Raw genomic sequence first — 23,115 nt, forward strand, 5'->3', positions numbered from 1 at the left:
TTAGAAAAGTTGCTGAATGTAAGGTCAATATACAGAAATAAATGGTAGTTCTATATACTTGCAACAAATTATTAGAAAATTAAATTTAAAGTAAGATATCACTTAAAGTAGCATTTTAGAAAACCCAAATACCTAGAAATTAATGAATGATGTGGAAGTACTACAAAATATTATTGAGTGAAATTTTAAAAGATATAAATACATGTTGGAATATGCCCTGTAGAAAGAAGCACTGGAAGAATGCTATATCATAAAGTTGTCAGTTCTTCCCAAATTGATTTATAAATTCAATGCAATAGCAATTTTTAAAAATCCCATCAGTTTTGTTTATGGAAAGACAAGCTAATCCTGAAATTCATATGGAAATTCAAAGGGTCATGGGGTAAAAATTTTTAGTTATATGTTGAATGTGTTCTGGGGAGCTAATGTACAGCATGATGACAATAGTTAGTAATACTATATTGTACACTTCAAATTTGCTAAGAGAAACTTGCTAGATCTTAGTATCATCACCAAAAAAAGAGTAACTGTGACCTGATGGATGTGTTAATTAGCTTGACTGTGATAATCATTTCACAACATATATGCATATCAAATCATCACATTGTACACCTTAAATATATACAATTTTTGTCAATTATATCTCAATAAAGCTGAATGAAAAAGTGACCCAAAATACAATAAAAGAGGGATAGTTAGGGAGTTTGGGATGGACATGTACACACTGCAATATTCAAAATGGATAACCAACAAGGACCTACTATATAGCACAGGGAACTCTGCTCAATATTATGTAACAACCTAAATGGGAAAAGAATTTGAAAAAGAATTGTTATGTGTATATGTACACATAACTGAATCACATTGCTGTACACCTGAAACTAACACAACGTTGTTAATCACATGTATTCTAATATAAAATAAAAAGTTTAAAAAAATACAGTGAAAGAATAGGGTTTTTTTTTTGTTTTTTGTTTGTTTGTTTTGTGGTACACGGGCCTCTCACTGTTGTGGCCTCTCCCGTTGCGGAGCACAGGCTCCGGACGCGCAGGCTCAGCGGCCATGGCTCACGGGCCCAGCTATTCTGCGGCATGTGGGATCTCCCCGGACCTGGGCACGAACCCATGTCCCCTGCATCTGCAGGCGGACTCCCAACCACTGCGACACCAGGGAAGCCCAGAATAGTTTTTACTAATAGTGCAGGAACCATTTTATATCTATATGAAAAATAATAATTATTGACTCAAACAATACACAGAAATTAATTCCAGTAGATTATAGACCTAAAAATGATATGCCAGTCAATAAACTTTCTAGAAGATATTAGAAAAGGATATGCCAATCATCTTTGATGTTTAGGTAGGAGAAGCTCTATTAAACAGACCACAGAATATATTGCTACTAAAAGCAAAGATTGATAAACTGGAGATTATAAAAATAAATAGTTATGTCCATTAAAAGTACCATTATGAAGAAAAGATAACCAGAGTCAGAGAAAATATCTGAAAAAAAAAATCCTGAGACATAAAAATATTCCTATAAATCTTAAGAAAAAGAAAATTTCCGTTTAAAAAAATGGGTAAGAGGTTTGAACAAGGCATTTAAAAAGAAGGTATTCGAAGGGCTAATAAACACTTGAAAAGGTATTCAACGTCGTTAGTCATTGGGAAATGCAAATTAAAAACACAATGAGGTACCTACAACCACTACAACGGCTAAAAGCAAAAAAAAAAAAGAGAAGTGCCAACTGTTGGCAAGGGTGTAGAGTAAGTGGAAAAAGAATATTCATATAGTATTATTTGTAATAACGATCACCTAGAATAACTTCAGATGTCCAACAACAGTAAAATCCGTCAATAAACAGAGTAGCTTCATACATTGGATACCATAAAACAATGAAAAATAGTGAAATACTGCTACACACAACATGGATGAATCTTATAAGCATAAACTTAAACACAAAAGAATACATAGTTAGTAGTTCCATTTATATAAAATTCAAAACCAGAAAAAAACAAATCTGTACTGATAAAAATCAAAATAGTGGTTACAGTGTGAGGAGGTAGTGATTGGGAGGGGCATGAGATAGGCTTCTAGGTCCTAGTAATGATCTCTAAGTTCATCTTGGTGTTTTCACTTGGCATAAACTCTTTAATTTAAACACTTATGTTTTCAGCACTTTTCTGTATGCATGTTATATACTTCAATAAAAATGTTTTCTTACAAAACAAAATAGAAATATGCAGAGAGAAACTGCACACCCTCTGGGGAAAAATAAAGCATATGTCTTTAAGACAGAAGCAAAATTCAAATGCAGCCAAACTCATTAAGTCCAAGACAAGGAAATACAAACGTGATGATAACTAAGCAAAACTGATTTATTTTTATTTCAATATACATCATCATAGCTCTTTATATCTTTATGTGTCGTGCTTAAGGATAAATGCATTCTGATGTCTGCAGTAAGAAAGAAACAATTGTAACTTCTAGAACTGTGCTTGAGTTTAGACTTTTCAAAAGGAATTGTTAATTTTCTTAAGTAAAGATTCCTGTCTTGATTACAACTGATTAGCAAAAGAAAATTTCTTTCAGTCACATTCCCTTATATGGAATCAAGAACATTAAAATAAGTTATGTCTATAATTGAATGTACTTTTATATGTGACTATTTTATATATTTAAATATGTTTATATAGTATATATTTAAATACAGAGTCACACAGAAACATATATATTCAATCTTAAATGAATGGAAAATAGTGGTATGGATAATCTAAGAATCATTTTCATTTCTATTTAAATTTAGAATGCCTTGTATGATTTCTAAGGCATATTTATCTTCTTGATTAGAGTTTGTTTTGCCCAATATTAAAATTAGACACATACCTGATCCTGAAGAATTATATCTACAATATATGGATAACAGAATTAATCTCTATCTGGAGATTAAGACAGTATTCATCCAGAAAGATCAAACATACTGATAAATGAGAATTAGCTGTAAATTAAAATCACTCACTAAAATAAGGACATAGCTGAAAGTTAAATAAAATTAAGAAATTAGCCTAAAGAGTGAAAATTAAGATATCTCAGTGAATTTTAATCCTTCTTAGTTCTATTCCTGTGTGTGTGTGTGTGTGTGTGTGTGTGTGTTTTAAGAAAGGCCATGTGCTATAATAAAAAAATTACAGGCTTCAGATTCTGGTAAACAAGCGTTCAAACACTGAGTCTGTTACTTTCAAGTTGTGTTAGCAAATTACTTGGCCTCTTGTAGTTCTTGTACCAGATTCTTGGACTATGATTGTGGGAATTCAACCACAATGGCATATAAATTAGTAGTTTGCTTTCAGTAGGGCAAAATCAATAAGTAGGCAGGGGTCAGATCATGAGTTAGAGGTTTGTGTGGAAGAGGATGAATTCAGTTTGGGATACAGTCAGTGTAAGGGGACCATCCAATTGTATCTTGATCAATAGCAAGTTGAATTTAGGGAGATCTGGGCTGGAGATGTAAGTTACAGAGTCATCATACATTTTGGCAAAGGAAGCTATGGGCTTGAATCAAGGCCCCTGGGATGAGGGTGTAGTGCAAGGGAAGAGAACCTAGAATCTAGAAACCAAAGAATATTTAAGGGAGGCCAAGAAATTTGTTTTGTGTCTTATGATCTGATGGTATGGACAGATACCATTTGACTTTGCATACAAATAAACATAAACAAAGTTGAGCAAGTGGAGACACATTATTAAATAAAAATAACAGGTCACAGTCTCTGGGTACCTAAGGGCAAGAATACAGCTGTGCCTTATAAGGTACTAGATCCAGGAATAAGAAGCCGTCAGGGCTCCTGAGACTCTGCCCTCTCACGCCTGCCTCTGCTCCTACCTGCACATCTTCCTTACTCTTTTAAACACAGACTTTATTTGTTCCACTGAACACACGACAAAAACAGTTTACACCACAGATTCTGGGTTTTGTGTCATCCATCCAAGAAGCCAGTGCAACATGAAAGTAGAATTTAAGTCCTTATTCTGAGTTTTGGAAATGGGTATTGTTTCAAGTACAAATCCTGTGCATCTTCACTGACTGCCCCAGCACTACCGGTCAGACTGCACTGATGTGCCAGAGCCATCTAGTCACTTATCCTGAGAGCGCTGAGCTCTCCCCTCCCCTTGGCTGCCCCAGGCAGGCAGGCAGACTAGCCATGTGCCAAGAATTCTGACTCCACTGATTACTTTCAGACTTAAATGAAACACCACACTGGAGGGTGTGGAATTAGGTATACTACAAGTCTGTCAAAGTACCTAGCTGGTGCACCCCAGAAATATAGGGGATTTTGATTTCCAAGAAGCAAAATTTAACTGAATCTCAGTCCTCCCTCCCTTCCACGGAGTATTCAGTCAATGTTTTTCCTGCATCCTGTCCCCAGAAACGCTGTATGCCGAGGGATGCAACTGCTGAGCAACGCGCCTCTCTTTGTACATAGGAGGCAATGCAGGGAGGGCTCACTCCCCATCTGTCCTGCCTCATCTCTCTCTCCTCACCTGAGCTGCCCTGGGTTTGCACCTCCCAAGTAAAGCATTAGCATATCAATCCTTGCTTCAGGCTCCATTTTCTAGGGAACTCAGACTAGGAGAGGCTGCTTATTGTTTAGATGGTCTCCAGGACCCCCTCCAACTCAATGTTCATGGGGAAGGAAGGCAAAGTACTCCCAACATATCCTGAGGAGAAAGAATCACTGCCATCAGGTCAGACACCCCAAAAGATATCTGACAGAAATTAAGTGTAGTCATCAAAGATTATTCTGTAAGTTATTACTCCTTCCCTGTGGCTCTGATAACTGCAAATGCCTCCCTTTTACATTTTTGCCTCTTCCAGCACTTGAATGGATCTGATCAAATGAAGTGTAATAAATATGGTATATTGATAACTGTGAGAAAAATCATTTTACTGGGAAATTTATTATAACTAATAATTTTTGTAGATGAGGTAGACGTGATATATAGATTTACTATATATATGATATTTATGATACATGTCATATATGTAAATATAAAACTAGGATATTTCTCTAGAAAATTTAAGGATGTAATTATTTTCAATGTATATCTCATAGCTCTGAGGTATAATTACATGCCCTTATCAAAATTATTTCCTTGCAAAGTATATCTTTTGGATTTCCGGGAACCATACAATCACTGATTCAGTTCAATTCACTGAAGTAAGGTAGGGAAGATACTGTCACACTTTACCCTCGCTACCACAGAGGAAGGCTGCAGCAACCAGTGAGAAGATGGGTTAGGGCTTGACAGTCAATCTTTGTGTGTGTGACCTGTGGGATTGGTGTTTAGATCTTTTAAGGCACCTCAAATCTCTGCTCTTCCATTGCTTCTTATAAGCCTAAGAGACTTCTAAGCATAGTTAGGAGTAAAGATAACCACAGCAAGATAGAAAACAATATAGAAAAACATGAAACCCTTCAAAATTAGATCTTTCAACCACTGAGAAAAATAAATAAATCACTAACTTTTCTTCACATCCCACCTCACTATCAGAAGGCACTATTTATCTTTCTTTGCTTCCCTTTAATGCATTCAGCAAACTGTATGAAGCATACATTATGTAGAGCACGATAGAAGGGATATAAATACTAAACAAATTATATGTCCCTGCCCTTGGCAATAATCATTTCACAATCTGGGAGGGAAACCATCTTGTTTAAATAATTTGTTATGTTCTCAATTCATGATGTTTAAAATGCTAAATTTTACTGTAGTTTTAATATTCCCTTACTCTTAGCAATTCTTACATGAGCCAAGTTAGAAAGTTAGAATTCCAGGGGAGGGGTTATTGCAAAAACTTAATCATTGTGTTTAAGTTTCCAATAAAATTCAAACAATACCTACAATCTAGCTATCCCTGTTGAAAATTTAAATCAGGGAAAATTGGAAAAACAGCTAAGTTTTCCATTGACTAGAGGAATGACAGTGTAGAATAGAGTCTTATGTAAATCATATCAGATTCAGAAGAATCTAGGAGAACATCAGAAAGAAGAGACTGAATCTTTTCAGCCCTAACCCAAGGCCCAGATCTTCTGTTTTTGTTTTAGATGAATAAAGAGAGTTTAGAAAAGAAAACTAATTTTGATTAGTTTAAGCAGCTATTTAGGTCTCTAAATTGAAGCAAAGCAGTGTAGTTGAAGGAATATGGGCTTTGCAGTCAGTCAAATTGGATTTGAATCTATTTTTTGTCACTCCTTGCTGTGTAAATATCGGCAATTTACTTAACCTCTTGGTATCTGTTTTTCTTCATCCTTTAAAAGGACGATAATATTTATGATAAGATTTTCATAAGAAATCATATACCTCACTTAGTATATGACTCATATAAGGCACCTGGCATATGGAAAATAAAAGTGAGGCCAAGGACTTATTGGCAGCAGAATGATCTGAAGACTTGAAGCATTAAAACCACCAGTAGACATCAGTAAGAGATTCCAGTCCCAGAACTTTCTCAGATAAGTTCTAATGAACTAACAATACCTTTAAAACAATGCTAACCACATGAAAGATTTAAAATTTTTATGAATAATACAAGATAACAGTGTTATACTGATCCTCTTTATTAATCAGACTCTTCAAGATGAAAGCTTTTCATCCAAAACAAACACAACCTTCACCTAACAGCTATAATTTTCCCTAATTACAGGCAAGGTTCTCTAAGCGGAATTATCTGATTCTAAAACCAGACTTGGTTTTAGAACCAGGAAGGCTTGGAAAAACACAAATGACTAGGCGCATCCCCAAAGTTCTAATTCAGTGGGTCTGGAATCTTTTCAAACAAATTCCCAAATGATGTTGACATACCTGGTCTGGAGACCACACTTTGAGAACTATTGTATAAGGCAATTTTCTCTTAGATGCTTTCAAATTCAAGGCTATAAAGTAATATAAAATAAATGGGAACATATATTTATGTACATAAAATTTAAATCATGTAAGGACATATATGTATTATTTAGGGTAACCAACTTTCTCCTTTATCTCCTCACTGAAAACCACAATTCAACTGAGACATCTTCAGAAGTAGGACCCTTCCAGATATAGGATCACACCAAGGCTCCAAGCTGCATAGTTCTTTAAATGCTTTCATTAACTAAATCTTAGCTATCAACATACCCTCTGTTGTTGGTTGAAATGTGTCCTCCAGAAAAGATATATTGAAGTCCTAACCCCCAGTACTTGTGAATGGTACTAGATTGTAAGTAAAGTCTTTGCAGATATAATTAGTTAAGATGAGGTCATACTGAAGTAGAGTGGACTCTAATTCAACATGACCAGTATTCTTATAAGAGGAGGAGAAGACAGACACAGAGGAAGAATGCAATGTGAAAATGGAGGCAGGGATTGGAATGCTGCAAGCCAAGGGATGTCCAGGATGCCAGCCACCATCATAAGCTAAGAGAGAAGTATAGAACAGATTCATCCTCAGAGCCCTTAGAAGGCACCAGCACTCCTGACACCTTGATCTCATGCTTCCAGCCTCTATAACTGTGAGAGAATAAATTTCTGTTGTTTTAAACCACCCAGTTTGTGGTACTTTGTTATGGCCGCTCTTTACCCCAGTACCTACAACACTCTCAGCCTACCTCTCAAATTTGCTTCAAATCACAACATTGTTAGTGTGTTTTTCCCACACTCATTTTATTTTCTCACCCTGAGGAGGGCTGCATTAAAGTAAGAAAGGAAGAAGAGGGTGGGGCAAGTGGGACCATCTCACTATAATCAATAGAACTCAAGAAAGCTGTACCACTAAGGACATGATCTTCTGACCATTTCTCTCTGGCTCTACATCAGGTTACTCAAGTTCTGGGTGCTGTTTTAATTGTCCTTCACCTTTAGCTTCAACATCCTGGCTCAAATATTTATTTCTGGTTCTGATCCTTGGCTTTCCTCCTGGTTTTCTTGCCCCTTGCCCTTGGTTTTGATACTGCTGCAATGTCCTGCAGCTGGACCTGGTGAAACTTTCCACTTGCCCTCCATTTTTGGCTCTTAACACTTGGATTTGTCTATTTCTTCCCTGTTTATGCCTGAGTCCACCCACAGCAATTTAACAATCTCCTCACCTAAGAGGTCTACTCAACATTGTTTTTCTATAAATAAACTTCTCTTTATTAACCTACTTTCATTAAATGTATCTGCACCTTGAAGACACAAGATCTTTTATATCCTTCTTAACTACATTGTTTCCTTCTCCAAGTCCCTGGACTTTGGGGGCCCTGATGGATTCCTACTGCTTCAGGTCTACTGCCATTTTCGGGCTGTTTTTCCACTGCCTCCACTCAGTAATCTCCCCTGCTTTTTCCTTTTTCTCTTCCTTGTCCTATCTGTCTTCTGTTTTCAGGACACCATTCCACATTCATCACTGTCTTTAAATCTGTTTCACCCTGTTCTTCCTTTAGTTCTTTCCTGACATGGTGATTCTCAACGCTGGCCACACATTAGACTCACCTGAGGAGCTTTAGAAAACTGATTCTCTGACAGCTGTACCCTCAAGAGATTCTAACTTAATTGGAGAGGGCCCAAGCATTATATTTCTTAAAATCTCTTCCCAGGTAATTCAACTCTTCATCCACTGTTGATAACCACTGGCTCAGCAGTTTCAACATCTATGATCAAGACCTTCCTCGCTTCCTAGCCTCACAGTTCCTCAGTTCCAATTCTAAGTATTGGCATTTCTTTTCACCTTCACTCAGACATGCCTTACAACTCATCATAACTTGAAATAACTCTACCGTCTACCAGTGTAATCTCAAACTCTGACATTGAATTAATTGCAACCTTTTTCTCACCTTCTCCACTTCCAGTAAATAAGCTCTAAATTCTTATTATGACTCTATATTGCTTCTTGACTTTTTCCAGTTTATCATACCTGATGACTTTATTTACAGGTCTACACAACCAGAAATGTGGTCAGTAATTTCAATAATGCTACCATCTATCAGGAAGGAATGCTTTTTCTGTATTTATCACTTTTCCACAGAGGGGAAGGAACTTCTGCTTCCTAGGAGGAAAGTGTTAGAAAAATGATTGAAGCCTCTTCTCCAGAGCCTTCATAGATGCACCCCCCAAGGAAGATATGATTGATAAGCGTCTGACTGGTAAACATGGAGAAAGAACCTGTGCCTGTATGGCTCAGTCTCTTTATCTGTCTATTGAGTTGAGGATACACGATTGTTTCTTCTCTACGAGGCAATAAGGTCAGTTTTTCTCAGCTCCACCAATAACTACGTGGATAAGTTCAATACAGTGGAGGGAATACTTAGGTATTGGTTTCTTATCTGCATTCTTTATTTCAGCTAAAACAGTAATAATCTTATGTTCCAATCCCTATCTATCAACAGACGAAACTAATCAACCTCCCTTCATTCTTTTTGTTGAGTATCTGAATTGGGAACCATAAAATAGGATTTCTGCCCCCCAGCCACTCTTGTTGTGCACGTTGTTAGAGAAATGCACAAAGTCATACTTCTGGCATCCACAGTAATTCTTTACTTCTAAACACAACTTGACCCTCACTTTTGTATCATTTTGTTACTATTCCTCGTATATGCTTACTGTTTAGCTCCTTTCCCATAGCAATTCCTACCTTCCCTGTTCTAAAGCTCTATTACTAAATCCATCCCCTCCCAAATTTTCAATGGATAAACTCAGCTCCTACGGTTTTGAGGAGGCCATACAACATTTACAGTCTTCACTTTTCTCATATTTACTTTAAAATTTATCTCTTATCTGTCTTCTCTTCCTTTGTGCTTTCTCTCTCAGGATAAACCATTCTTTTGCCCTTAGTAATCCTTCACAACCTTCTCAGTCTCTCCCCTCTCTGAGACCTCATTTCATAAAGTTCTCCCAGTTGTTTCCATATTTAACTTCTTCCTCTCTGTAAAATAATTTCTCTCTGCCTGCCAACACAGACACAAAAAACAAGGCAAGAAACTGAAAACAAAATCCTCAATCCTATTACTCCTTGAAATGACTTTTTTTTTCTCTCTTTGGCACATGATTCTTGAAAGAATCACCTAGATTTGCAGATTTAACTCTTTTTTTTCACACCTCACAGCATTTTTAAATTCCACTTAAGTCAATGGAAATGCCTCATTTATAATTCATCAATAAAATAAATATCAAGTTTTTCTCTTTAGTTCTCATATTGTCTCTCTCCTCTCTTTCCCATTTCCTAATCCATCCATGCACTAGACTTCAGCTCCTGACGGTATATAGTAATGTAAAGTTGTTGCCACTCCCCCACTTCATATTCATATTTATAATTATTCACTTGGACCTAAACTCAATGGGTCTTTACCCCAATTTCTCAGCTTACTCTTTATACACCATTTCAGTAGATGACAACTTTATTTCCTCATGACTCAGGCTTAAAGTGTCAGTGTCATTCCATACATTCATTTATTAATTTTTCCATTATTCATTGTGTACCTGCTTCTTGCCAAGGAGTGCATTTATGTCCTGGGTTTACAAAGGAGAATAAAACAATATCTCTCTTCAGTGATCTTATACTATAATTGGAGAAGCAGACTGACAAACTATGTGATAAGTGCTGTTCTAAAGGTACAACTAAAGGGCCTTCGGAACACAGAGAAGAGAGTGATTCATGCTGAGTGGAGGAGTTGACAAAATGCTTCACGTGAGGGAGGTACTTCAGTTGAGTCTTTCATAAGAATTGAGCATTTAAAAAGTAGAGAAGACACTTCTGGGAGGTTACTAGAAGAACATTTATAAGGTCAGGAATGCAATAAAGCAATACAAAATTTGGTTTGACTGGAGTAAAGAATTAAAATACGAAAGAGTAGGGTAAAGGGGAATGAGTCTAAAGAGTTACTGTGAAGGTCTCCATATGCTAGTCTTCTGAAACTATGATCATATTTGTTTTTAAGGCATTCATGTCCAGGCTACTGATCTCTGACTCCAGACTCTACTTTACTATAAAATGGGACTTGCCCACATTTTCAAAGAGAATAATCCTCATCACATTATTGCCCTCTCTTCAGACACTAACCTCAGCTAAGCAGGCCCTCCCTCAGAGGTCTGAGTTTAAACCCTTCTTCTAAATTTTTAAGATTTAATAACGCAAACCTCTTCCCTTTGGTCTCTCAGCCCTAGGGATTATAGCGGCTTCCTACAGTTACTACCTCTAGGATACTTTAGGGTTCTCTTTTAACACTTTCAGCTACCTGGTTAGCAAATTTATTCCTATAACATTTTCCCTCTTAAATTCTCTTTTGGAATAAATGGCATGGTTTCTAACTCCTGACTCCACCTTGATATAATAAGGGTATATCTCATGTTATGGGGTTTTTATAATCACAATTAGGAAAAAATAATCACATACATATATACACACACACATATATATACATATATGTGTGTGTGTGTGTATCCCCTCAGAAACCTTGAAAAAAGGACTTCTTTTCCACTGGAAAAAAGAAATCTTTATTAAAAATAACAGTAAACCCTTAAGTAGGCAATAAAATAAATAATAATGTGAAACAATATTCTGAATTTTGGAAACTTGAATTGCAGAGTACGATGGTGAGAAGAATTAAATAGCAAAAAGAGAAGTGTGGAAATTTAAAATCTATTTGCCCTGAGATGTGATTTTTTTCCTCCCATTAGCTTATCAGGAGCTAGTGGTGTTGACTCTGAGCTTTAATAGTTGTGTTTCCCCCTGCCTTATACTATATATCCTCTGCATTGTTTCCTATAACTATGTTTCCTGTAAATGTCTGACAATGTTTTCCACATGAATTACATGAGGCTGGTGGTCTTACATATAGAGGTTTGTTTTGTTAATACAGAAGAACTTAGATATCTTCTCAAGAAAGAGGCACTTCTACAGGCAACTTTGGTTCATTTGATACTGCCTGCTCTACCCAGTCTCTATATTCTACTTAATCACTATGTTGGACATACTGTGACTGAAGGCTCGTTTTCATCAAAAGATGTTCCCAGAAGGTTTGCCTTCATGAAATGGAATTAATTAAATATAATCTAAAGGAAGGTAGTTGGAAATATGTATAATAACAACTTAGTTTTCATGCTACTGGGAACATTTTTTTTAAACCTTCCTTTCTAAATGGTACCCAGAGCCCCTTGAGAAAGCTGTTCCTCCTTCTGTAAAAAAATAAATAGATCTTGTTGTTCAGCAATGTAGCCTAGAACAGAGAAATCAAAAATACTATGTGCTAAAAAAAATTCATAGCATAAATTTTGTAGAGGCAAGGCAAACCAACATTAATAAATGAAGCTAATTAGGCTTGATTTGCATATTTAACTCATCTTAATTACACATGCATTCAGCAAACATTTTAAAAGCTGCAATCAGTCTTTCACAGACATGGTTAGTTATTTATATGGAATAACAAAAACCAGGAACCTCGTTCATGATTATTCTGTTTCCAGTTTATATGCCAGTGGGATTATTTCAGTAATAATAATAGAGTGTATTTTTTAAACAATTTTTAAACCTATGAAGTTAAAATGCTTTGATTTACAAAGTTATTTTTAAAAAGATTTGCAGAAAATGTCAATGTTATACAAATTTTTCTATTATATTAAGTATTTGACCCTTTTCAATTAAAAAAGGATCTTTATAAAATTCTTTGACATTAATTTTTAAACTTGATGACTAAGGTAGTAGCTATAATAGAAACAGGCTACATCTCGCTGGTAGTGAGTAGGAGAATATTTTTCTCAAGCTGGTTTCAACTTTAATTTTGCTCACCTTTGGACACAGTTTGCTTTCTCTTCTTTACTAGTACTTTTCATTGGTCACATAATTTGAAATTAAAAACTCATAGGACACAATTGCACAATATAATCCCGTTTAACTTCAATAAGTTTTATTTAGAGAATTTCTCCTTAAATATTTAAAACTATTTTACTATAAGCAATTACTTTCTAGAAATATACACAGGAATAATGTTAGGAGGAGACAGTACCTCTGTACTGCAGGGCTGAGGGGTGGCTAAGTGCAAGGGGTGCTGTGGGCAAGAAACATCAGTGCACAAAATTTTATTCTGTGCAATGGTCAAATGGGTGTGAAATTCAATTATTAGGGCTCCGTTTCCTATAGTTCCTCTCCATGAGGACTGTTTTATAAAATCAAATGTCCTGAGAGGTTAACCCTTTTGCCTGAATTGCCTTGAAAACACAGAGGTCATGTGAAGAAAAGAAAGTTGATAAAGGGCAAACGTACTAAATAACTTTCCTAGGAATGGCCTTATTATATGTGTGTGTTTGTGTGTGTTTGTGTGTGTGTGTGTGTGTACTAACTCAAAAAATACTTATTAAATACCTCTCAAGAGGCAGCACGTCTCTGCAGTGATAATTATGAAGCAGTGAAGATAATAGATGTCATCCTGCTATCACAAAATTCATAATCTACATATTGTTACTATGCGTTAATTAACACTTACTGAGCACTTACTGTGTCCAGGCAGCAGTCTAAGCACTTTACATGAATTAGCTTAAACCTCACCATCATGTAGATACTCTTATTATTCCTATTTTGCAGATGAGAAAACTGAGTCTCAGAGTGTTCCAAAGACACAATAAGCAGCAAAGCCTCAATTCACATTCAAGCAGTGTTACTCCAGATCCAGTGCTCTTAACCACTGCATTATACGCATGCATAATATTCATCTGTTTAGCTCTATGCCCAAATATGACATAAAAATACAACTTTTCATTTTGAGATTGCATATTTGCTCAAAGTATATTTACATAATTATGTAAATTCTATATACAATACAATAAATAATGTCACAGTTTAACTCTTGCAACCAGCGAATGCCACAATGGCTATTGCACTCCTAAGATATTTTATGCATAGTGGTATTAAGATATCTCCAGCCCTTTGTCATGGGCTGAATTATGTCTCCTCAAATTCCTGTTGAAGACCTAGCCCCCAGTACCTTGGAATCTGACTGTATTTGGAAATAGGGTCTTTAAAGAGGCAATTAAGGGTAAATGAGTTCATTGGGATGGACCCTAATCAATTTGACTAGTGTCCTTATAAGAAGAGGAGATTAGAACACAGATCCATACAGATAGATGGCTATCTATCTTTACATGGAAGACTGTGTAAAGACACAGGGAGAAGAGAGCCTTATACAGCCAAGAAGAGGCCTCAGAATGAAACCAGCCCTGCCAACACCTTGATCTTGGGACTTCTAGCCTTCAAAAGAATGAGAAAATAAGTTTTTGTTGTTTAAACCACCAAGTCTATGGTACTTTGTTATGGCAGCCCCAAACTAACACACCCTTAAACCTCTCTGTGGTGTCAAAGGAGGAGACCACCACTCAGTATATGAAACAAACAAACAAAACTGAATTTGTCATATACATGAGTGAGAAAGATTATACTTGTCAGAGCTATATCCATTGAGCAAACCCAGTTGCTGATCTCATATCCAGTTTTCATAAAGAGTTTACTTTGGATTGTGTTGGTTATAGAGGCAAAAATAGGTTAGGTGAGTCTTAGAAGGTAGTTGTGTTGGTTATTGAAGCTCGTTTTTTGTCTGTTACACAGGAGGAAAAAGGTTACTATCAGCCTTAGGAACGCGTTCACTGTAGTGAATCTGGCCAAATGCCTGGCTGGCTTTCAAATCATGAGTCTGATGCGGTTTGGCTTTTCTAGGAGTGTTTACTGAAGTTAGTTGTCATTGATTAATTAGATAGGTTTAAAACCAGTTCTGGTTGTTTACTTGTAAGCAGGACTATGGAACAGTTACTAATTGATTGGACAAGTTTAAAACTAGTCTGGTGTTTGTTAACATGGCTATAGAACAATGAGTCCTTCCTGGGAGAGTGGCAATTTCTTTTTTTCTCAGTGATCAACAAAAATTGAAAAGTAGAACAAAAATAGAAAATAAGACTACCATTAATCTACGAATGGCAATATCTCTTACTTGCATAGGCACTATACGAATCACCTTACACAAATTTTTCCAACTGTAAATAAGAATTTAAATAAGAATTTTAAATATTACCAATTTCATATGGTAGAGATTGAGTTAAGATATGTAACATACTTAGCATAGTATTTAGACAAATGAAAAATATTACCAGTAACTTTCTAATGAGCTGAGTTCTAAATCCTGCAATTTCACTCCAGTATCACAATCTTTACCACCAAAATATACTATCTTTCATAATAAAATGCACATATAGTATGATTTCATTTTATGTGTAACTGAGGTAGATAACATGACACAGAAGCGTGAATGTATGTGCACAGGCTACTCCATGTAATACACAAAAGACACTATGTACAGTGGTCACATCTAGGGATGACCTGAGATAGGAGACTAAATTTTCATTGGAGAGTCTTCTGTAACATTTGATTTTTTTCAACCATATTCCTTTATTTCTTTCCTCTAATAAAATATAGTTAATAAAAAATTGTGTGGATGCTTTTACTAAGAAGGAAGGCATGAAGGAACTTTCTGGAAATGTTCTATATCTTAATCTGAATGGCAGCTACACAGAAATATACATAGATAAAAATTGAGCTAAGCCTCTAAAATTTGTGCATAATTTATGTTATGTGTTACTAAAGGTACTTTAACACATCAAAAAGACATTTTAAAAGTTAGCCTTGTTTAAAAACAAAAACAAAAAAAATGACCAAAATCTTCTGAGTTGGGAAGGCCCATTTTATATTTTCAAGTTTGTTAATTTTTTTTCCAAAAGAACATTTAATCCATTGGTTAAATAAATAAGTCATTATAATGAGAAGGGAAGTTTGTGAATCTCAGTCCTTTAATGATTTTAGTGATGGTATGTTTGGTTGCTTATTTTATGATTACTTGTGATTTTATATTTTATGATTATTTCATTATTTTATATTAGGCCTAATTTTTTAAGAGTTTTAAAACTTTTGAGTATTAGGCTTCTGTAAGTATTATTTTTTTCAACTTTTCACATGGCACTATTGATAGTAGAAAAGCTTTTAATAACTAAAGAGGTAAGATTAATCTTCTTCCATAGGGTTTACATCAGTCAGGTTATGCTAGGTTGTGTTACGGCAACACAGTCTCCGAATCACAGCAACATTTATATCTTGCTCATGGTCTGTGTCCTCCGTGAGTTGGAAGGGAGAGCTGTCCTCATCATACTCACCTGGGATCCAGGATCATCTCACAGCCACCTTGAATGGTACTGGTTTCTGCAATAGGAAAAAGATATCCAGGGAGGGTGTTGTACCTCTAATTGAATGCCGGAAAGGCGTGGTTGGAGAGAGCATGAGAAGGGCGCTACGTGTCATTTCCAGTCACAACTCTTGGGCCAGAACTCATTACATGGCTCCACACAGCCACGGCGGGGGGGGGGGGGGGGTGGGGGGGTGGGGGGTGGGGGGTGGGCAGGAGGTACACATCTACCAGAAAGGAAGAACACTGGAAAAAAAAACTAGCAAATGGCACTAAAAATTGCCTCCATCTTCTCACCTCAATTTCTTGCGCATAAAATGTCAGATTACTTTGCGACAAAACAGAGGTACTGTCTTGGCTCTGACATTCTTTGCTTCTGCCATCATGGATTAGTGCTTCTGTTTTCTCATCTCCAAAATGGGAATTACAATACTACCCATCTCATTGAGTTGTTCTGAGAATTAAATGTGATAGTGAAAGTAAAGCACTTAGCACAACACTTTAAGTACATAATAAGCACTCACTAAATGTAAAGCTGCCTTTTTTACCTGGAGTCATCAGTTATCTCCATGTAGTTGTTTAAAACATTAAGACACAATGGCATAGTCAGTGGCTAAATATGCTAGTGGGTTAGAACCAAGTCATGGCAAAGGAATGGAAGGAATAAGACAGTGCATATTTCATGTCATGACCAATCAAGATAAAAAATGAATGTTGGAAAGAAGATCAAGCTATTTACCAAAAAATAAGCATATCTGGTGAGTGTAGATTTTTTCCAATTTTCAGTTGTGATCTTCACGTAACTGGTTACTTTTTCACTCAACAACTGTTTATGAAATCTTACCAGAGCTGTCTTGGACTTTGGGGGTGATAGAGTGGTGGAAAAAACAAACAACTTTTTCTTATGGGACTTAATTGTAGTGGGTGGAAAACTAACAATAAACAGGGAAACAGGTAATTTTATTACTTATTATTGTTATTAATTTCATTAAGTAATTTTAGTTAATGATGAGTGATACAAAAGAAACAAAACAGGGTGACATATTTGTTGGCTACCAACATCTGCTGAAACAGTTAAACGCTGGAGTCTCACGGGCTTAACACAGTAGAAGCTTAGCTCTCATTCATAGACTGTCCAGTCAGCAGGTCCTGACCGGTGGCTTTTCTCCTTGTGGTGGTTCAGAAACCCAGACTCCTTCCATCTGTGCTCTGCCATATTCCAGAAGCTCCTCTGCCTTCAGCCTGCAAACAGACAAAAATAAAGAGCTTAGAGGGTTGTGTGGGATATTTTGCCTGCCAGGCCTATGTTGGACTTATTTCACAATTGCCCACGTTTCACTGGGCAGAACTCAGTCACATGGCCGCACCTGACCTCAAGTCTGGCTGAGTGCCCAAGGGGAAAAGGAAAGCAGTTTCACAGAAGTTTCTGCTACTGTAATGAGAAGATATAATGGGAGGGGAGAATATTTGATAACAGACATCACTGGAAAGGATCTGTTGGAGTTGAAAGCAGAATGGGAAGAAGGACAAGGGCATGTGTATAGCTTCCTGGAAACATCCAAGGTAGAGAAAATAGGATGTACAAAGGCAGGAACATGCTAGGCCTGTTAGAACAGAAACGACAGGGTGACAGTGTTATGCTTTGGTGTCTATAGTTACTTATTTATCCTGACAGGAAACAGGAGGTTTCTGGATCAGAGCTCACGCCATTTATTTGCTCACAGAGCAGCTCATGTTGATTTTCCATCCCCCAGTTCCGCATGGGGAGAAGCAGTGAGAACCAGGTGTACCCTGTGGGGACAGTGGGGTTACGTACCATGGAAAGGAACTGCCACATTATGAAACCCAGTGCCCCTCCACTACTGCGGTCGAAAGAGAAAGAGAAACCTTTGTTCTGAAATGTAAGCAAATCCACTATAGGAGGAGGAGGGGAAGGGCTTTAGACTTCCCAACACTGTAATGTAAACAAGTGCCTCAAGGGGAGATACCCCTAAATCTCTCCGCAAGTCTCCATCTTCAGGGTTGCTATTCAAGCATCTTTTGACATCCAAGTGCAGTACTCTGCTCAGAAAGCCCTGACCTTATCAAAACATGAAAAGAATCATGGAGCAAAATGCGTGAGAAGGGAGAATGGTAAAGGACGAGGTCAGATAGTCAGACAGAAGCCAAATAATACAGAGCTTTCGGAACTAAGTAAAGAGTTTAAAATTTATTCTACGTGCAATGGTAATTGTTTGGATGGCTGTAAGAAGCAGCATGGCATGATCTGATTCAGGTTTTGTTGATCACTTCAGCGGCTGAGAGAGAAATCGATGGGGAGTAGGGTGAAGGTAGGAGCAGGGAGATGAGTAAGGATGCCCCTGCGGTTCTCTTGCTCCATGTGGTGATGTCCTGCACCAGAGTGGTGACAGTGGAGGAGAGCAGAGGTGGGCAGCGTAAGGGCGTATGTTGAGGAAGGAACTGATATACTGGATAAGGGGTGGGGTGGAGGTAGGGAAAGAAAGAGAGTTATTCTAATTCTCAGGTGTTTTTTAGAATTTTTATTTTATATTGGAGCATAGTTGATTAACAATGTTGTGTTAGATTCAGGTGTACAGCAAAGTGATTCAGTTATTACTATACACGTATCTATTCTTTTTCAAATTATTTTCCCACTTAGGTTATCACAGAATATTGAGCAGCGTTCCCTGGGCTATACAGTAGGTCCTTGTTGGTTATCCATTCTCAGGTTTTTGACTGCCTAGGTTTTTTGTTTGAGCAACTAGTGATGCCATTTACTTAAAGGGAAAGATTTGGCAAGGGTCGAGAGAGGCAGTTGGGAAGTAGTAAATCAAAAAGTCTCCTTTTGCGTATCATGTCTAACATGCTGTATCAGACAGGTCACAAGCAGGAAACAGATGATACATGGAGTACACTCAAGTTGAATGGTTACAGAAATGTGAACAGGGTTAAGGGACCAAACACAGCACCCAAACGCTAGGAACAATAGAAAGCTATTACTACCACTAGGTCTGAAGGGGCTGGGGAAGGTGTGAGCTGTAACCATTGGAGAGAGGACCTGCACAACATAAGCAGTGGAATTAGGTAGAGGGCAGAGCCAGTAAGAAAATCACAGCTGAACAGGAAGGGAGCTGAAGTGATCATTTATCCATCTTCTATATAGTTCCACTCTTCCATATCCTGCTGGTGGTTTTCTCTTACTGAATCCAACCAGAAGACAGAGAACCTGAGAGCCCACAGTGATGTAGTTAGTAGAGATCAGGGCACAGAGAGGGAAGGGCCACATGGGGATTTAATCTGAGAGACAAATAGAAAAAACAGCACTGATGCTGATAAGACTCCTTCGTGGGGTCTTAGGAGGCAGATAGATAGCTAAGAGTAGAGATGTTGATTTGGACATCATCACTATTTCAGTGGCCTATCTAGCATGTACTAAGAGCTAATATTTGTAAGCTCTTACATTGTGATAGGCACTGTTCCAACATTTCACTTGCATTATCTCATTTAATTCTCAAAACAGACCTATAGGTCAAATATCATTATCTCATTGGACATGGGTAATGCGTTTAACCTATAGATTTGTTTTGAGAATTACTTGAGGCAACAGAAGCACAGTGAAGTGAAGCAACCTGTTTAAGTTCACATAGCTATTTGGTAGCAGAGCCAAGAATTAAGTTCCAGATGTTTTTATCCCCAGAGTCAATAATGGAAACCATTATTGCATACAGCTTCTCTGAGAGAATCAAATACTGGAGCAGTGACACGTTAGGTCACATGATTTTTTTTGTTTTTTGGTTTTTTTGGTAAGACTCTTCCCTTTTTTTCATTTTTTCCACTTCTTTGAAAGAAAACAATTCTGACAAGAATTCGTCAAAGAAGATATTCTGAAATTTAATGCCCTGGTGTGGGTATTGCTTTTGATTAAGGCTGTTAGAAGACTAGAATATTAGTAACCCACATATTCCCTATACCACAAAAAAAGAGTAGATTCACTTTTATCTTGGAAACAAAGCTGGATAGAAAAGCTTTTTTAACTTTTCTTAATTCATGAAACATTTATCTTCGGGTCAGGTTTTGTTATAGCAGCACAAATGTGGTCCATCAGCATTTCCATTACAACCCCATATTTCCAGGGCTTTTCAAGAGTGCCTTAGAGATTCTACTTTGAATTAAAACTTGGCATTCAGGATTTGAATCAGAAAACTCCATTTTCCTTACCAATTAATCAAATAGTTTAGAGGTTCTCAGTTTAGAAGAGGACCAAACATAAAACTTTTATTAATGCAAAAAGTATTTTAAGACAAATTTACTAACAAATATTTTAAAATATTAACACTCACTATACAACTATAATATTATATAACTATTTATATTAGTTCTCATAAAAGTTAACCATAAACACTCCTAAGATAATATATGAAAGATAACCATAACATCTTATACTTTGCCTTTTTGGCTTTGTAAGTAATTTATCTCTACTTTGGGAATTTGGGTAATCGGAAGTCCTCAGCATAATTGGTTTAATGTTATTAACAGTATCAAGATACTGAACCAGAAGAGCCTAAGTAGGGGGAATCCTGAGAGGATGCCAGAGTATTTCAACATATTTTTATGAATTTAACTTCATGTGGGGAAATTTTGCATTCTGTACAAAGGGATTAACAGCATGCATTAATTCTGTAAATAGATATTTGAAATATAATGTGCTGAATGCAATGGCAGTAATGAGGATTGAATAACTTTAGTTACAAAGCCTTTCCACTTAGTTCCAAGCTATTCCATGAATGTTCTGCAACAACGAGGGGGCATGGTGATGACCCTGTGTCTTTAATATCTCATTCTGCACTCTTTTCTGTAATCTCTCCCCCAGCCTTAAATGGTTTAGGACTAAGTAAGCACAAGGTAGTGAATGAAAGTAGATGAAGCCTTTTGAGTAAACCTGCTCTCCTGACTGACTTCTCTCCAGCCACACTGGCCTCCTTGCTATTCCAGAAACACACCGGGCAAACTCCCCACATTGAGATTTGTTCTAGCTTTTCTTCTTCCTGGAATGCTTTTCCTCCAGATGTCTGCTTGCCTAACTCCCTTACTGCCTCATTCTTGGTTCAAACCCTGCTTTCTGAGCGTGGTCAAACTCCATCACTCTACTTGATAATTCGATTTGCCCTTAGCCCTTCAATCCCAGGACTCATGACACCCCTTACCCTACCTGACTTTTCTTCTTTCCACAATATTTACTATCATCTAACACACTTTGTACCTTTTAAAAATATTTCTTATCTTCTAACACACTGTACCTTTGTACTTTCCCTCTCTCCCTGGAATATAAGGTCAGTGAAGACAAGCTTCTTTGTTTTATTCACTGACATATTCTAAGCACCTAGAATTGTGCTGAACATATATTAATTGCTCAAAGATAGTTGTTAAATGAATAATACACTGTTGAATGAAATCTGAATTTCTGCCTATAACAAGAATCTACAAACAACATTCCAGATATAACTTTCTCTGTTCCCTGGTTCTCCTATGGAATTTGAGTTATTTCCCTAAGGTAGGTAAGAATGCTCTTTGAACATCAGTGTCAAAATGAAAGGTCCCACATTTAAATCCTTTTTGTAATGTGTTATGGGCCCATTTTTCTTAAAATTGTTTAAACTAAAACGTGGAAATTTTGTGGTTAAATTGAATTTTAGTTTTAGCTATTGTTTGGAAAAGATGACCTGAATGGGTAGATGCAAAGTATGGTTTTCACAAAACAAATGCTTATTTTACTGGGCACATTTGTAACATTTTTTTATACTTGTAATGATATTAATACCAAACTGTGAAAGTTTATGAATTAAAATGTGATCTTGTGATTAAAAAGGAGAAAGAACCCCACACCCTCAGCAGTGGTGAAAATGTGCTGAAAACAAGGGCTCTCTATACGGGCTTCACTACTTGGCACCATGGCTTGAAAGCTATGTTAATTGCAGAATAGAGTCAGTTAGTGAGAGTTCACCACCGGCTAAGTGGTATAAAAGTGAGGACCCTGGAATTTCAGTGTGGATACTAATGCTGTTGGCACACGCACCAGCACAGCCGTGTCTGATTCTGAATGGTAGCTGACAGCCAAAGCTAGCTTTTTCTCCCATGAGTATGTATTAGTTTTATTTATGGACTTAAACATGACTTTGAAATAAATAAGATCTGTTATCTTTCCTTTTCTATTCACATAGTAAATTGAATTTATTTGACTTGTATTTCTGCTTTGTTTTCTTAGGGTAAATGTGAGCAGTCCCTCTATGGTCACATGCATTCCATCAATGATGCCACCTTCTCTCCTGGGGTGAGTTCAGTTCTCCCAATAAATTATTTTACTGCTTCATATATACAAATTCATTTTAATGAAACAAAGTTCCAGAAAAAAATGGCACGTTAACAGGGTGAGAGAACAAATTTGAGAATTAATTATAGCAGTGAAAAAAATATATAGGTAGTATAGGGTTACAGAAGTTTAAAACACACACACTATACAGTGGTAGAAACAAGGAGGAAATCTGTTGTACTTAACTCCACTTAAACACATTTTTTAAAAGCTTTTTGTCTAATGTGGGCTTCAAGAAAGTAAGTGGGATATAAACTTGTAAATTTTAAAGTAAAATCACAAAATAATGAAAATGCTTGAAAGGAAACCTATAAAAAATGTTAAAGAAATAGGGCCTTTCTTCAGGTTAGAATAGAGCAACCTTGATTTGACAGTCCTTCAGTTCCTCATGGACAGGTTTCACATATGTCTTTCTTTATGTAAACTGATGACATAGCATAAATATTTATCTGCAGTTTGAGATATGTAGATATCAGGATGATTTCACCAGTGATGAAGATTGTTAAACATGGCTTTGAGTTTCTG

At 36.7% G+C, this 23,115-nt stretch overlaps 1 protein-coding gene across 1 annotated transcript in view; it reads left to right on the forward strand.

Moving 5' to 3' along the window:
• SPAG16 (sperm associated antigen 16) overlaps positions 1-23,115 on the forward strand; it is an 864,330-nt gene that overhangs the window by 582,690 nt on the left and 258,525 nt on the right. Inside the window, exon 14 of the mRNA XM_065880870.1 lies at positions 22,486-22,551. Within this exon, the coding sequence (XP_065736942.1) occupies positions 22,486-22,551 (66 nt within the window). The remainder of the gene's footprint in view (positions 1-22,485; positions 22,552-23,115) is intronic.

Source organism: Phocoena phocoena, chromosome 7 (genome assembly GCF_963924675.1).
Source record: "Phocoena phocoena chromosome 7, mPhoPho1.1, whole genome shotgun sequence".
Lineage (NCBI taxonomy): Eukaryota > Metazoa > Chordata > Mammalia > Artiodactyla > Phocoenidae > Phocoena > Phocoena phocoena.